This window comes from Microcaecilia unicolor, chromosome 4 (assembly GCF_901765095.1).
Source record: "Microcaecilia unicolor chromosome 4, aMicUni1.1, whole genome shotgun sequence".
Classification (NCBI taxonomy): Eukaryota; Metazoa; Chordata; class Amphibia; order Gymnophiona; family Siphonopidae; genus Microcaecilia; species Microcaecilia unicolor.
Window position 1 is genome coordinate 145606798 of NC_044034.1, and position 16035 is coordinate 145622832.

At 41.8% G+C, this 16035-nt stretch overlaps 1 protein-coding gene across 1 annotated transcript in view; it reads right to left on the minus strand.

The window, feature by feature from the left end:
* The window catches only part of LUZP2 (leucine zipper protein 2), a 393113-nt gene that overhangs the window by 13545 nt on the left and 363533 nt on the right, over positions 1-16035 (minus strand). The window contains exon 10 of the mRNA XM_030199448.1: positions 8934-9026. Within this exon, the coding sequence (XP_030055308.1) occupies positions 8934-9026 (93 nt within the window). The remainder of the gene's footprint in view (positions 1-8933; positions 9027-16035) is intronic.

A 16035-nucleotide genomic window follows, 5' to 3' on the forward strand; every position in this document is an offset into this window, starting at 1 on the left:
AAGCCCTGGCATCTTTCCCTAATTTGATCCAAGTACACTCCTTCACCAGGTTACAGCAGCAAATGATGTTTATTTTGATTTTGCTTTCAATACATCTTATACCCCAGAACTGAAATAATTGGAAGTGTTGGATGCTACTGGGACCCAGGGAAGGAGTTCAGCTTGGATCAAATTACAGAAAAACAATGCTGGGGCTACTATCCTATTATGGGGGAGGGGAGGAGCAGAGAGGGTGGATGCTTGACCATTGGCGGGATCATGCTGGACTGCAAGAGTGGAACGAGAGAAGATAGGGAGGAGATATGATGGGTATGCTGGAACCATGAGAGAGAAGCAATGAGGGGGGAGGCTTGGCAAGGATTGGATAGGCAGAAAAGAAAGAAATTAAGGGACGAACTCAGCTCGAAACCTTGGGGTCATCTTTGACTCTTCTCTCTCCTTCTCTGCTCATATCCAGCAGACTGCCAAGACCTGTCGTTTCTTTCTTTACAACATCCGTAAAATCCGCCCCTTTCTTTCCGAGCACTCTACCAAAACCCTCATCCACACCCTTGTCACCTCTCGTTTAGACTACTGCAATCTGCTTCTTGCTGGCCTCCCACTTAGTCACCTCTCCCCTCTCCAGTCGGTTCAAAACTCTGCTGCCCGTCTCGTCTTCCGCCAGGGTCGCTTTACTCATACTACCCCTCTCCTCAAGACCCTTCACTGGCTCCCTATCCGTTTTCGCATCCTGTTCAAACTTCTTCTAATAACCTATAAATGTATTCACTCTGCTGCTCCCCAGTATCTCTCCACACTCGTCCTTCCCTACACCCCTTCCCGTGCACTCCGCTCCATGGATAAATCCTTCTTATCTGTTTCCCTTCTCCACTACTGCCAACTCCAGACTTCGCTCCTTCTGTCTCGCTGCACCCTACGCCTGGAATAAACTTCCTGAGCCCCTACGTCTTGCCCCATCCTTGGCCACCTTTAAATCTAGACTGAAAGCCCACCTCTTTAACATTGCTTTTGACTCGTAACCACTCGCCTCCACCTACCATCCTCTCTTCCTTCCCGTTCACATTAATTGATTTGATTTGCTTACTTTATTTATTTTTTGTCTATTAGATTGTAAGCTCTTTGAGCAGGGACTGTCTTTCTTCTATGTTTGTGCAGCGCTGCGTATGCCTTGTAGCGCTATAGAAATGCTAAATAGTAGTAGTAGTAGTAGACGAACTGAAAGAGAAAGATCAATGTCAAAGACAGATGTAAGGGAAGAATGGATGTGAGTAGGAAGAGAGAGGAAAATGGGCAAATGGACAGCAGACCATTGAAAGAGTTAGGAGAAAACAGAAAGAGGAAAGCAGAAAAAAGAGACTGGGATGGGAAAGGAAAGGTAGAAAAAGCATTTTATTTTAAACTTATTAACTGGAATATTTCAGCTATCATACTCAGATCCCTCTTCTGGCCTTTCTCCTCCTATCATATGTACCTTTCTTAGATTTCTGCACAAAAAAGCATCACTCTGCATTTCTCGTGTAATAGCTTAACGGACGAGCATTAGCTCATGCTTCTAATTTTTGTAGATCACTCCAAAATGTGTCCACTCCTTCTTGGGTGCCTACTCTATTGCACATCATTGTATCATCCGCAAGAAGGCAAACCTTTCCTTGTAACCTTTCAGAAATATCACTCCCAAAAATATTGACCAGAATCAGTCGCAGGACCGATCACTGAGGTACTCTGTTATGCACCTTTCTTTCATCTAAATGGATGAATTCTATCTACCAATCATCCTTTGTCATCTGTCAACCAATTTAGGATCCACTTCACTATACTGGGATCCATCCCCAATTTGCTCAGTTTATTCATAAACCTCCAGTGAGGAATAGTATCAAAGACTTTGCTGACATCTAAGTAGATCACATCCAGTGCATATTCTCAATCTAGTTCATTGACCCTCTAGTTGAAGAAATCAGATACATTTAGCTCAATCTTCCATCATATTACCTCTGTTCTTGCAACCCATTGGATTCTAGAAAGTTCACTATCCTTTCCTTAAGCAGCATCTCAATTATTTGCAACACCATCGAGGCAAAGCTTACTGGCCTGCAGTTTTCCATCTCTTTCTTGTTACCATTTTTGTGAATACACCGGCCCTTCTCTAAGCCTGTGAAATCTCCCCATCCTCAATGATATGTTAATCACATCCTTTACATGACCTGTTAGAATGTCTCAGAGCTTTCTCAATATCTTGGGATGTATCTCATCCAGCCCTATGGCTTTCTCCACTTTTCACCGGGGAGCCTGACGTCAGTCAGGGCCTGTGCTAGGGTTTCTGGCTCCCTCCTGCAGCATATTAGTCGGCGCCCCTACCTATCCAGGGGCGGGATCACTATGGCTCCACCCCTACAGTAGTCACACCCACAGTTGCCACACCCCTTTTACTAGACATGGTATCATTGAAAATATTACACCAGTAAAGGAGAAGAAAAATAGCTTGTGTTTTTTTTGTTTTCATTATAAATAATTTCTGTAAACTGTTACAGTTCCAATATACCCAAAATGACACAAACCAAATTCGCATACAGACCAGGAATTAGGGGAATAGACAGTCTTGCCAAATCTAAAAAAACAATATGTTATCAAAAACTCAGAACCTAACAAACAGATCCCTATTCAGACACTTGGCCTTGCAGTCACACATGCGGAACAGAGATAGCCCCTCTTCAAATTCTTCAAAAATTAACCTGAAATCCTAAGAAGTTAGACTCTGCATGCAGCACAATACCAGAAAAACAGAAAGAAACACATTGCTATACATTGAAAAATAAGACAGCAGATGTAAATTCTCAAAGTGGACATATTCCAAACACTAAAATGAAAATAAAATGATTTTTTTTCTACCTTTGTTGTCTGGTGAATTTGTTTTTCTGATCGTCCTGGTCCCAGTATCTGATTCTGATGCTCTCTATCTGTCCTCTTAACTCTGTCTCCACGACTTCCTTTCCTTTATTTCTTTACTTTCCTCCTTTCTTCTTCATTTCTTGCCCTATATTTATAAGTAAAAGCTGGGTCCTCCACAGACTTGACTAGAGGAGGTATAGAGTGGATCCAGCTTCTGCCTATTTTCTCCATCCATGTGCAGTTTTTCTCCTCTTTTCCTTTCCCCTCATCTCATCTCCTTCCTCTCTCTTCCCTTCCCTCCATCCATGTCCAGCATTTCTTCTCTCTCCCTTCCCTCTCCTCCATCCATGTCCAGCATTTTTCCTCTCCCACTTGCATCCATGTCCAACATTTCTCCTCTCTCCCATCCATTCATGTTCATCTCACTTCCTCTCTCTTCTCTCCCCTTCATCCATGTCCAGAATTTCTTCTCTCTCCCCTCCATCTATGTGCATCTCCTTCCTGTCATCCCTCCCCTCCATCCATCAATGTCCAGAAACTCTCTTCTCTCCCCTGCCCTCCCCTCCATCCACCCATGTCCAGCAACTCTCCTCTCCCCTGCCCTTCCCTCCATCCATGTCCAGCAACTCTCCCCTCTCCCCTGCCCTCTCCTCAATCTATCCATATCAAACAATTCTCCTCTCTCCCCTGCCCCTCCATCCATCCATCCATGCCCAGCAATTCTCCTCTCTCCGCTGCCCTCCCCTCCATGTCCAGCGATTTCTCCTCTCTCCCCTGCCCTCCCATTCCATCCATGTACAGCGATTCTCCTTTGCCCCTATCATCCCCTCCCATCCATGTCCAGAGATTCTCCTCTGCCCTCCCCTCCCGCTCCCATCCATGTCCAGCGATTCTACTTTTCCCCCTATCCTCCCCTCCAATCCATGTCCAGTGACTTGCCCTAGCCCCCCCATGCCTGCCCTCTTCTCCCCCAATATCCCCCTTTTCGTTCCTGCCACCCTGCATGGTTTAAATCTTTTATTTTACCTCAGTCGCAGCTGCCACGTCAGTGAAAGCACTGCTCATCTCTAGCCTTCCCTTCATTCCCTCTCAGTGTCCCACCTTCTTCTGATGTAATTTCCTCTTTCTGCGAGGGCGGGACATTGAGAGGAAATGAAGGGAAGTCTAGAGACAAGCAGTGCTTTCACTGACATGGCTGCTGTGACTGAGGTAAAATAAAAGATTTAAACCCCCCCAGGGCGGCGCAGGAATGAAATGAGGGCTGTCAGGGAGCTGAGGTAAGCAGCAGTAAGCATGGTTTATGGCACCCTCCTGAGGTCGGCACCCCCCTGCCATGCTTACCTCGCTTACTGTGTTCCGCTGGCCCTCACGTCAGTGAAGGGTAAAATTGTAGAGACTATTATAAAGAACAAAATTATAGAGCATATTCATAAGCCTGGATTAATGAGACAAAGCCAATATGGATTTAGTGAAGGGAAATCTTCCCTCACCAATCTACTACATTTCTTTGAAGGAGTGAACGAACATGTCGGTCGATATTGTGTATCTGAACTTTTAAAAGGCATTTGACAAAGTACCTCATGAAAGAATCCAGAGGAAACTGGAGAGTCATGGGATAGAAGGTAGTGTTCTATTGTGGATTAAAAACTGGTTAAAAGATAGAAAACAGAGAATAGGTAAAATGGTCAGTATTTTCAATGGAGAAGGGTAGATAGTGGGGTTCTGTAAGGGTATGTGCTGGGACCGCTGCTTTTTAACATATTAATAAATGATCCAGAGATGGGAGTAACTAGTGAGGTAATTAAATTTGTTGATGACACAAAGTTATTCAAAATTGTTAAATCGCAACAGGATTGTGAAAAATTACAAGAGGACCTTATGAGACTGGAAGACTGGGAATCCAAATGGCAGATGATGTTTATTATGAGCAAATGCAAAATGATGCATGTGGGAAAGAGGAACCCGAACTATAGCTACGTGATGCAAGGTTCCACATTAGGAGTCACCAACCAGGAAAAGGATCTATGTGTCATCGTTGATGATAAGTTGAAACCCTCTGCTCAGTGTGCAGTGGTGGCTAGGAAAGAAAATAGAATGTTAGGTATTATTAGGAAAGGAAAGAAAAACAAAAATGGGGATGTTATAATGCCTTTGTATTGCTCCGTGGTGAGACTGCACCTCAAATACTGTGTGCAATTCTGGTCACCGCATCTCAAAAAAGATATAGGGGATGGGACAACTTCTCTATGAGGAAAGACAAAAGTGGATAGGGCTCTTCAGCTTGGAGAAAAGACGACTAAAGTGAAATATGATAGAGGTCTATAATATAATGAGTGGAGTGGAATGGGTAGACGTGAACAACTTGTTTACTCTTTCCTAAAATACTAGGACTAGGGGGCACACAATGAAGCTACAAAGTAGATCTATTTGCCAAAGCTCATTTCCAGGGATGAACAATGGATTTCTCAAGTCTACATGGATTATATTTTTTATGGACTATTATTCCAGGAATCTAACCAAACCTCTTTTGAATCCAGCTATATTAACTGACTTCAGTACATCCACCAGCAACAGATCCCAGAGCTTAATTATAAGCTGTATGAGAAAATACAGTGGTGGAAATAAGTATTTGATCCCTTGCTGATTTTGTAAGTTTGCCCACTGACAAAGACATGAGCAGCCCATAATTGAAGGGTAGGTTATTGGTAACAGTGAGAGATAGCACATCACAAATTAAATCCGGAAAATCACATTGTGGAAAGTATATGAATTTATTTGCATTCTGCAGAGGGAAATAAGTATTTGATCCCCCACCAACCAGTAAGAGATCTGGCCCCTACAGACCAGGTAGATGCTCCAAATCAACTCATTACCTGCATGACAGACAGCTGTCGGCAATGGTCACCTGTATGAAAGACACCTGTCCACAGACTCAGTGAATCAGTCAGACTCTAACCTCTACAAAATGGCCAAGAGCAAGGAGCTGTCTAAGGATGTCAGGGACAAGATCATACACCTGCACAAGGCTGGAATGGGCTACAAAACCATCAGTAAGACGCTGGGCGAGAAGGAGACAACTGTTGGTGCCATAGTTAGAAATGGAAGAAGTACAAAATGACTGTCAATCGACAAAGATCTGGGGCTCCACGCAAAATCTCACCTCGTGGGGTATCCTTGATCATGAGGAAGGTTAGAAATCAGCCTACAACTACAAGGGGGGAACTTGTCAATGATCTCAAGGCAGCTGGGACCACTGTCACCACGAAAACCATTGGTAACACATTACGACATAACGGATTGCAATCCTGCAGTGCCCGCAAGGTCCCCCTGCTCCGGAAGGCACATGTGATGGCCCGTCTGAAGTTTGCCAGTGAACACCTGGATGATGCCGAGAGTGATTGGGAGAAGGTGCTGTGGTCAGATGAGACAAAAATTGAGCTCTTTGGCATGAACTCAACTTGCCGTGTTTGGAGGAAGAGAAATGCTGCCTATGACCCAAAGAACACCGTCCCCACTGTCAAGCATGGAGGTGGAAATGTTATGTTTTGGGGGTGTTTCTCTGCTAAGGGCACAGGACTACTTCACCGCATCAATGGGAGAATGGATGGGGCCATGTACCGTACAATTCTGAGTGACAACCTCCTTCCCCCCGCCAGGGCCTTAAAAATGGGTCGTGGCTGGGTCTTCCAGCACGACAATGACCCAAAACATACAGCCAAGGCAACAAAGGAGTGGCTCAGGAAGAAGCACATTAGGGTCATGGAGTGGCCTAGCCAGTCACCAGACCTTAATCCCATTGAAAACTTATGGAGGGAGCTGAAGCTGCGAGTTGCCAAGCGACAGCCCAGAACTCTTAATGATTTAGAGATGATCTGCAAAGAGGAGTGGACCAAAATTCCTCCTGACATGTGTGCAAACCTCATCATCAACTACAGAAGACGTCTGACCGCTGTGCTTGCCAACAAGGGTTTTGCCACCAAGTATTAGGTCTTGTTTGCCAGAGGGATTAAATACTTATTTCCCTCTGCAGAATGCAAATAAATTCATATACTTTCCACAATGTGATTTTCCGGATTTAATTTGTGATGTGCTATCTCTCACTGTTACCAATAACCTACCCTTCAATTATGGGCTGCTCATGTCTTTGTCAGTGGGCAAACTTACAAAATCAGCAAGGGATCAAATACTTATTTCCACCACTGTACTTTATGTGGTTTGTTTTCAGTCTCCTAGTTGTAATTTTCATGAAGTGTCCTTTTGTTTTCATGTTGGTTGAAAGGTTAAATAATCATTCCTTATTTAATGGTTCACCCAAATCATGATTTTTTAAACTTCTTTCATGTGTCTTTTCCAAGCTTCTGAAAGTTTTTTCCTACAAGTCGCTTTAAATGGTCATGGTATAATGGGGTAGTTGGTGGTCCTCACAATACTTGTCCAATCTTCAAAATCACTGTCCGTCAAGATTAAGCCACTGTTTGTGACAGCATGAACAAAAGCACTAGTGTGACATGTCATAATGACTTGAAGATGCGCACTCTTGCCCCATCCACATCCTCTCTGCCCTCACCCTTCACTCTACACCCCCTATCTCTGATTTCTCTTTCCAGTCCTCTCTTTCTCTTCCCCTTTGTCTTTCTCTCTACTTACTCTTTCCTCTGCCCCCATTTCTGCTCTTTCTCTGACCTCTGTATTTCCCCATCCTTTGCTCTCCTTTGCAAATCAGTATCCCCTTTTAACCTTCCTCCTGGTTCTTTCCCATTGTTCTTCTCTCTCTCCCTTGCTCCTTCTCTCCCTTACCCTTTTATATTTTCCCATTCTTTCCATTTTCTACTGTTTCAATATGATCTGTTATAGGATTTTATGTACTTTTAAGATGTGTTGTTTCTGTTTTTATCTTTTCTTGTGATTTTATTATTATGTTGTTAATTATATGATCTGCCTAGGTAAGCAGAATACAGATTAATAAACCAATTAAGTAAATTATTCTCCCCTTGTCCTTTCCTCTTTCTCTGGACTGTTTTGCCTAACTGTGTCCTTCTCTCTCCCCCTCCATCTCCCATGCTGCTCCACCTCTCCCCTATTTCCCTCTTCTCCTTCCTGTATTCCCTCTACCTTTGTTCTTCTCTCCTCGTCTACTTTCTTACAGCTCTCCATGGTGCTGTAGAACATACTTTTAACCAGGAGATGTTTCTTTCCCACCTCCTTCAATTTGATTGGATCTGGTAAACACAATGAGTTAGTCACCAGTAAGGTGCAGGAAAATCTGCTGTTCTGGTCCTCATGCCCATTTTATTTTGCTTTTTTTGGGAGGGTACTGGAAGGTAAAAGAGAAAACTGCTAGGAGTTAAAGGGAGAGAGCAATCAGCAGAACTAGTATATTCCCCCTCCTGCCATTCCCCTCTATGGCAAAATGCCACCTTTCTGATGTGCTTGAGTGTTGCTAGCCGCTCTAAACAACAGGCTCAAACTCATCTACTGAGAGCAACAAGACCGGTTTACCTGGTAGTTTTCAAAGTGTTTTGCCACCATTATTGAAAGCAAATTAGAATGTGGTTTCTGAGCATATTTCATATCTGAATACAATGGGGGGCCCTTTTACTAAGCTGCATATGGGCCTACACACATACAGCATATGCCAAACTGGAACTACCACCTGGTTAATGAGCCGGGTGGTAATTCTGAATTTGGCATGCGCCAAATCCTATGGTAGAAAATAATTTTCTACCGCAGGCTGCTTACCCAGTGGTAAACAGCAATTGGCGCACGCTGCATGCTTACCATGTGGGTAGCACGTGAGACCTTACCGCTAGGTCAATGGGTGGTGGTAAGGTCTCAGCCCATAAATGGATGCGCGCTGGTTTCAATTTTAGTGCACATCCATTTTACGGCCCCTTAAAAAAATGCAGTTTTTCCTAGACACAGTAAAAAATGGCCCAGCATGCGCCCGAAAGACATGCTCGCACTACCGCATGTCACTTTTTTACCGCAGCTTAGTGAAAGGATCCCTATGTGCATTAACTTATAATTCCCAAACACATTGATCTTACATCTTGAGACCCACAGTCCTGAGCACTTTGATTCTGTTCCTTCGCTGACTCCATGTGAAAGATCCTTCTGTTTGTTAAGAAACTCTTTGGGGGCTAAAATAAAAGAGAAAGAGCGAGAAAAATCAGTCGTGCTGAAAACAGTACGCACTTGTGGTCTAACAGTGGAAAGGAGCTAAACATATGATTTAAGAAGCAATCAAAAGTTGATTTGGACTTTCCATATTCTAGAGAAGGGGATATAAATTTTCATCAATATTTCGCCTCTGGAAATTGAAATCTACTGATTTATGGAGTTCCACTCTAAACAACTGGCTTCTACATTTTTTATTTACTATTTCTCATAATATAGCACATCAAATGATACACATGTGATTACTATACTGTAATTACAGGATGAGGATAAATCAAAATGCCTCCTTTCCTAATTTTGATTTCATTGGGAAATGGCATTCAATTTGATTTTAATATTTCCATGTTCACTCAACCATATCAAGAATAGCAGTAGTGTAGGTTCAGATCATCTAAAATGTGGAAACAATACATTCAGAAAACTTTCAGCAGTGATGTATATCCTAGGTTACAGCCATTTAATCAGACACTGGAATGCAAAATACTATAACAATTGATATATATAAAAAAAGAATGAATTATAAAACTGCTATTTTAAGATACGTCTGGATGGGAATCTTTACAATGAAATGTCTTTGAACTAGTGAGGTAAAGAGGATGAATTCCGCCCCTATAATTCGAGACAAAGACAGCTCTGAAGCGCAGATAAAATTGAGGTCTGTATGGCCTGGATAGTGTAAGATATTACTGGAGGTCTAGAAAGGCACAGGGAAGTGCAAAGCCTGGGACTGCATCTCACAGTGGGGCCCAGACCTAATACTTTTTCTTTCAGGCAGATATTCATCATGTGGTAATCAGTGGGCTTAAGGGCACAAACAACTGTGAATCAAATATGACTGGGATATTCAATGTCAGGCCTCATCTGGGCACCAGCACTAAATATCTGGACCTAGGCTGGACATGGAAATTAGCCAGGTGCTGGCTGATAGATATTTAGACCAGTGCCTGCATAACTGGGGGATATTTTGTATATGGCACTTAAAAAATCGGTGCTGAAATCAATGTCAACTAAGTGTATTCTATAATTGGTGCCTAGATTTAGGTGCCAGTTATAGAATACACTTAGTTCATATTTCAGTGTATAAATTTATGCACATCCATTTACACCAACGAAAACATGGGGCAAATCCCATATTCTATAACTAGGCATGGAAATTTCAGAACGCCCATGAAACGTCCATTTTTCCACCCATAACCACACCCCTTTTTGCCTGGCTTGGCGCACATCATTACAGAATACACTTAGCGAATTGTGTTCCTAAGTTCTAATCAGTGCCAATTAGTGCTCATTATTGCTTGTTAAGTGCTGTTACCAGCACTCATTAGCTTGTTAAGTTGCACGCATTGTTACGGAATCTGCGCTGATTTTGGCGCCAATCTCTAGGCATGCTATATAGAAGTGGGGGGGGGGGGGTAACTGGGTAAATCCCAGCTCTGCCAGACTCCATCCCCAAACTACCTGCCTCTTACTGGATAATGCTGCAGTGGTGTCCCTGAATTTTCAACAGCACTGCCTGGTTATGAGCCATTGAAAATTTGGGGATCATCAAGCCATCATAATTTAACTGGCAGGAACCTCTCTTACTGAGTTAAATTGTTTATTGACCAATATTACTTTTATTTCTTTTTTTATGTTATTTATTGTTTATTGTCAAGGTAAAAATCTGAGGTCCCAAAGTAAGGGGGTCTTCTACTAAAAATTAGCATGCATTATCTGCAGCTGTGCCCATAGGAATAAAATTATAATTTATTGTAAAAATCTTACATTCTGCACACCTCAAAGATTCCAAATGGATTCCGTAACAAACATAAGACCCTGTTTACTAACACGTGAATTTTTGAAAGAGAAGGGCGCCCATCTTCCGACACAAATCGGGAGATGGGCGTCCTTTTCACAAGGTCGCCCAAATCGGCATAATCGAAAGCCGATTTTGGGCGCCCTCAACTGCTATCCATTGCGAGACAACCAAAGTTCACCGGGGCGTGTCGGCAGTGTAGCGAAAATGACATGGTGCCTGAAAGTAAAGGTTCGATAATGCCCAAAAGGGAGGGTCCAAGTGTAGCGAAGGCAGGACTGGGGCATGCTTAGGAGATGGGCGTCCTCAGCCAATAATGGAAAAAAGAAGGGCGTCCATGACAAACACTTGGGCGACTTTACTTGGTCCATTTTTTTTTCACGACCAAGCATCAAAAAGGCGCCCGAACTGACCAGATGACCACTGGAGGGAATCGGGAATCAACTCCCCTTACTCCCCCAGTGGTCACTAACCCCTTCCCACCCTCAAAAAAATGTTTAAAAATACTTTTTTGCTAGCCTCAAATGCCATACCCAGCTCCATGATGGCAGTATGCAGGTCCCTGGAGCAGTTTTTACTGGGTGCAGTGTACTTCAGGCAGGCGGACCCAGGCCATTTCCCCCCCCCCCCACACACACACACTTGTTACACTTGTGGTGGTAAATGTGAACCCTCCAAAACCCACCAGAAACCCACTGTACCCACATGTAGGTGCCCCCTTCATCTCTAAGGGCTATGGTAGTGGTGTGCAGTTGGGGGGGGGGGTTGGGGGGGCTCAGCACCAAAGGTAAGGGAGCTATGCACCTGGGACCTTTTTCTGAAGTCCACTGCAGTGTCCTCTTGGGTGTGCGGTTGGTGTCCTGGCATGTCAGGGGGACCAGTGCACTACGAATGCTGGCTCCTCCCACAACGAAATGGCTTGGATTTCATCATTTTTGAGATGGGCATCCTCAGTTTCCATTATCGCCGAAAACTGGGGACGACCATCTCAAAAATGACCTAAGGACGAATATCTCTAAGTTCAACCTAAATTTCACGATTTGGGTGTCCCCAACCGTATTATCAAAATGGAAGATGGATGCCCATCTTGTTTCGATAATACGGGTTGTCCCGCCCCTTTACGGGGCCGTCCTGCGAGGACGCCCTCATGAAAACTTGGGCACCCTGTTCAATTATGCCCCACTAAGTGTGATAGCATTTTTAGCGTGCACTAAAAATTAGCATGCGCTAATTCTAGAGACACCCGTAGAGATATATGGGTGTCTCTAGCATTAGCACACACTAAAAATGCTAGCGTGCCTACAGCACAGCTTAGTAAACAGAGCCCATACATAGTTACAATCAATAGACAAGACAATGACATAATTAAGATTCACAATCTATTAAAAACATAAAATACAAAGCAAAAATAAAAATAAAAGCCCCCCCTAATTGTTTGTTAGACATTTCTTCAATTCATTGGGTTCGTTTAGAGAATGACTGTTCCAGGATTATTTTCTATAACTGGTCCAATTATTTGGAATACTCTTCCACTATACCTTAGGCAAATAGCATCACTTCTTCAATTCAGAAAATAGTTGAAAACATATCTGTTTCAGAAGGCATTTAGTTGAGGAAACTTGCTTGTTATTTAGTATTAAATTCAATTTTTAGTCTGTTTTATGATGACGTGGTTGAATGTATTATGTGTTTTATTTATTTTGTTTATTTGTTTGTTTTATTGCTATTATGAGTGTTTTACTGTAACTTGCTTAGGGATATGTTTCTAAGGTGCGTTAGCATTTTTAACGTGCCTGTAAATTTAAGACAAGTTAAACGCTAACACAACTATACATTTCTATGGGCACGTTAGCATTTAACACACGTACACCATTTACATGCATTAAAAATACTAACGCGCCCATAGCGTTGCTAAGTAAACCTAGCCATTAGATTTCTGGATAATGCGAGCTATAAATAATAAATAGATAAATTTAAGTAAAATAATAAAATTAAATTAAAAACACAATGAAAAATTATATGAAAATGATGGAAAAATAATGAAACAAAATATAATGAAACATTTTCACTAATGGTATTTTAGAATGTAATTGAAAGTTTAATGAGAATATCTTTAAACTGGATGGGACTATTTTATAATTGGAGGGCAGAGATCCCAGTCTAGAATTTGAAAAGATTAGGAGGATGATAAGATCCTCATATATCAGACCATGTTTTCATTTCTCTATTTCCCACATTATGGGCTGGAATCTGTAAATGGTGCTCAAAATTACGTGCTGGGAAAAAAAACATCACTGAGCATTGTTCTGTAAAGGGCATTTGCCATTTAAGCTTGAATCTTGGGTGCCAGATTTACACCTGCTCAAATCTAGTGTAAATGCTGGTACCCAAGTTAGGTGCAGTAACTATGTGTACAAATTTTTGGAATGCCTCTGACACGTCCATGATACTTCCATGGCCACACCCCCTTTTGAGATCCCTATCCAAAGCTGGCCTAAACCCCTTCATCTATGCTGATGATGTCACCATATACATCCCTTTTCAATCTAACCTTACAGAAATTTCGGAAAAAATGATCACTGGTATGAACATCCTAGCCTCCTGGGTCAATGTCTTCAAAATTAAACTGAATAAAGAAAAAACTCAAAGCTTAATCCTCTCTTCAAGACACTCCGCTCTATTCCCAACCACCTTAACCACCCCTGATGTTACAATACCAATATCCGACAAATTGAAAATTCTAGGAGTAACACTAGACAACCATCTAACTCTTGATATTCACGCAACAGCCATGATGAAGAAGATGTTCAACATGATGTGGGTATTGAAAAGAGTAAAACCATTCCTCCCCCCAAAAACGTTCCGCAATCTGGTACAATCCACAGTACTCACCCACGCTGACTACTGCAACAGTATCTTCACTGGTTGCCAAGCCCAAATCCTAAAAAAACTCCAAACCACCCAAAACACGGCAGCCAGACTTATCTTTGGAAAATCACAGTTCGAAAGTGCAACACCTCTCCATGAAAAACTCCACTGGCTCCCCATCAAGGAACGAATAAACTTCAAAGCCCAAACACTGATCCACAAGATCCTCCACGGAGAATCTCCAAGTTACATGACCACTCTAATCGACCTTCCAGCCAGGAACAGATCCAAATCTTCTCGAATATATCTCAACCTTCACCTGCCTAACTGCAAAGGTCTCAAATACAAAACCTACTATGCATCCAACTTCTCCGTCATAGGCAGCCAACTCTGGAACGCCATACCAAGATTCATCCGCACAACAAACGAACATCTATGCTTCCGAAAGCTGCTGAAAACACACCTCTTCAGACAAGCCTATCCAAACAACCCAACTTAATTTACGATCGAAATCCACATCACTAACACTATACATACCTCAATCTCCTCCCCTGTCCTGCTCTATACAATTGTATTCTCATTATGATACTTTTTATCCATACATTGTATTACCTCTATGATACTTTGTACTTACATTGTGTTATCTCTGTGACACTGTACTCATACATTGTAAGCCGTACTGAACCTGCTATTGAGCAGGAAAGAGCGGGGTATAAATGCTATAAATAAATTGTCTTTGTGTATTGTGTACAGCGCTGCGTATGCCTTGTTGCGCTATAGAAATGATAAATAGTAGTAGTAGTTAGACACTTATAGAATAGCATGCAGTCAGATGTGTGTGCAAATGTTAATGACTGCTAAGTAACATCAATAATTGATTGTTAGCATCCAATAATTGATGTAATTGAGCTTGTTAAACAAATAATTTGTGCACACATCTTGGGCATGCACACACATTTGAGTGCATAAATACAAGGGTACATGTCTTCTCTGCAATGTTTGCCTAACTTCTTTCTGCACAGCAAACCATTCTAAACATTGAAACCACCTCATAATTCTCTCATCTCCTACTTTGTCTCTGTGTTTTGACTAAATTATAAGCTCCATGGAGTAGGGATTGTCTTTTATGTGTGTCTGTAAAGTACTGTATACATCTTGCAGTGCTAAGCCCATTATTCTCCTCCCTGCCCTACCCCTCATCTTGAGAACATTTCTTTGGAGCTGCAGAAGATTAATGCTTGTTCTTCCAACGATCCCTGCCAAAAGCATTAGAAAGGCACTGGGGTTAGTGAAGAGAAGAACCTTCTCCTATCTCTCCTCACTTCACTGGAGCAGTACATAAAGCAATAAGGTCACATAAAAATGACAATTAAAAATATGTTAGGTTTCAGCTATGGTTATGGAATTTACTGTAAAACCCAAACAGATGGATTTGTCCAGAGATATATTAACCTTGGAAGTCAACTTTACTTTCAACTTACAACTCTGATGGAAAAAGACTTTAGGAGAAATTATCAATTTTTGAGCTACTGTTAAGATGGGTTATTTTACTGTTAACGCCAGTTATCAGTTACTAGGTCTCATTGCAGAAAATAGGACCTATGTTAAAATAGCCTGAGTTAGTGATAAATAACACATCTTAACAGTAGCCCTCATTGATAACTTCCTCCCTTAGTGTGAAGCGTTTCAGTCTCTGGTAAGCAGAGCTGATATTGTGATGTCATAATGCCTCATTCCACCAATAAGAGCAAACCTCATCAGTAAAGTCACAATGCTTGATTGTCCTATACTTAGCTCACTTTTATTACTCATAGCAGTGATTTCCATTTCTAGAGACACTCCTTTTCTCTTTGTTTAAGGGGGAAGTTATCAACATGGACTACTATTAACTAGATCTCATTTCATAAAACGGGACCTTTGTTAAAATAGTATGCATTAATGATAAAATAACCCTTCTTAATGATAGCCTATATTGATAACTTGCCTTTATATCTATGCCTGGTTTTACAATTTCATTTGGCTCGAAATATACCATGTGTGAACATTTTTATTACAAAGTACACTTTGAATTATGATTCTATCATATTTAGTTAGGTCATCATATTATTTTTGCAGTGCAAGTGTAACAAAGGAAATATTTGTGTTTTAACCTGTCCCCTCCTCTTTCTCAAGACTCTACCTCTGTAAATCTCATTCACATAGCAAGCTGATGCCCAACAGGCAAGTAATGCAAAATATATTTCTTATTTTGCATATATTGATTTTGGTATTTTCAACTACACACCACAATTCAAGGGGATTTTTATTGA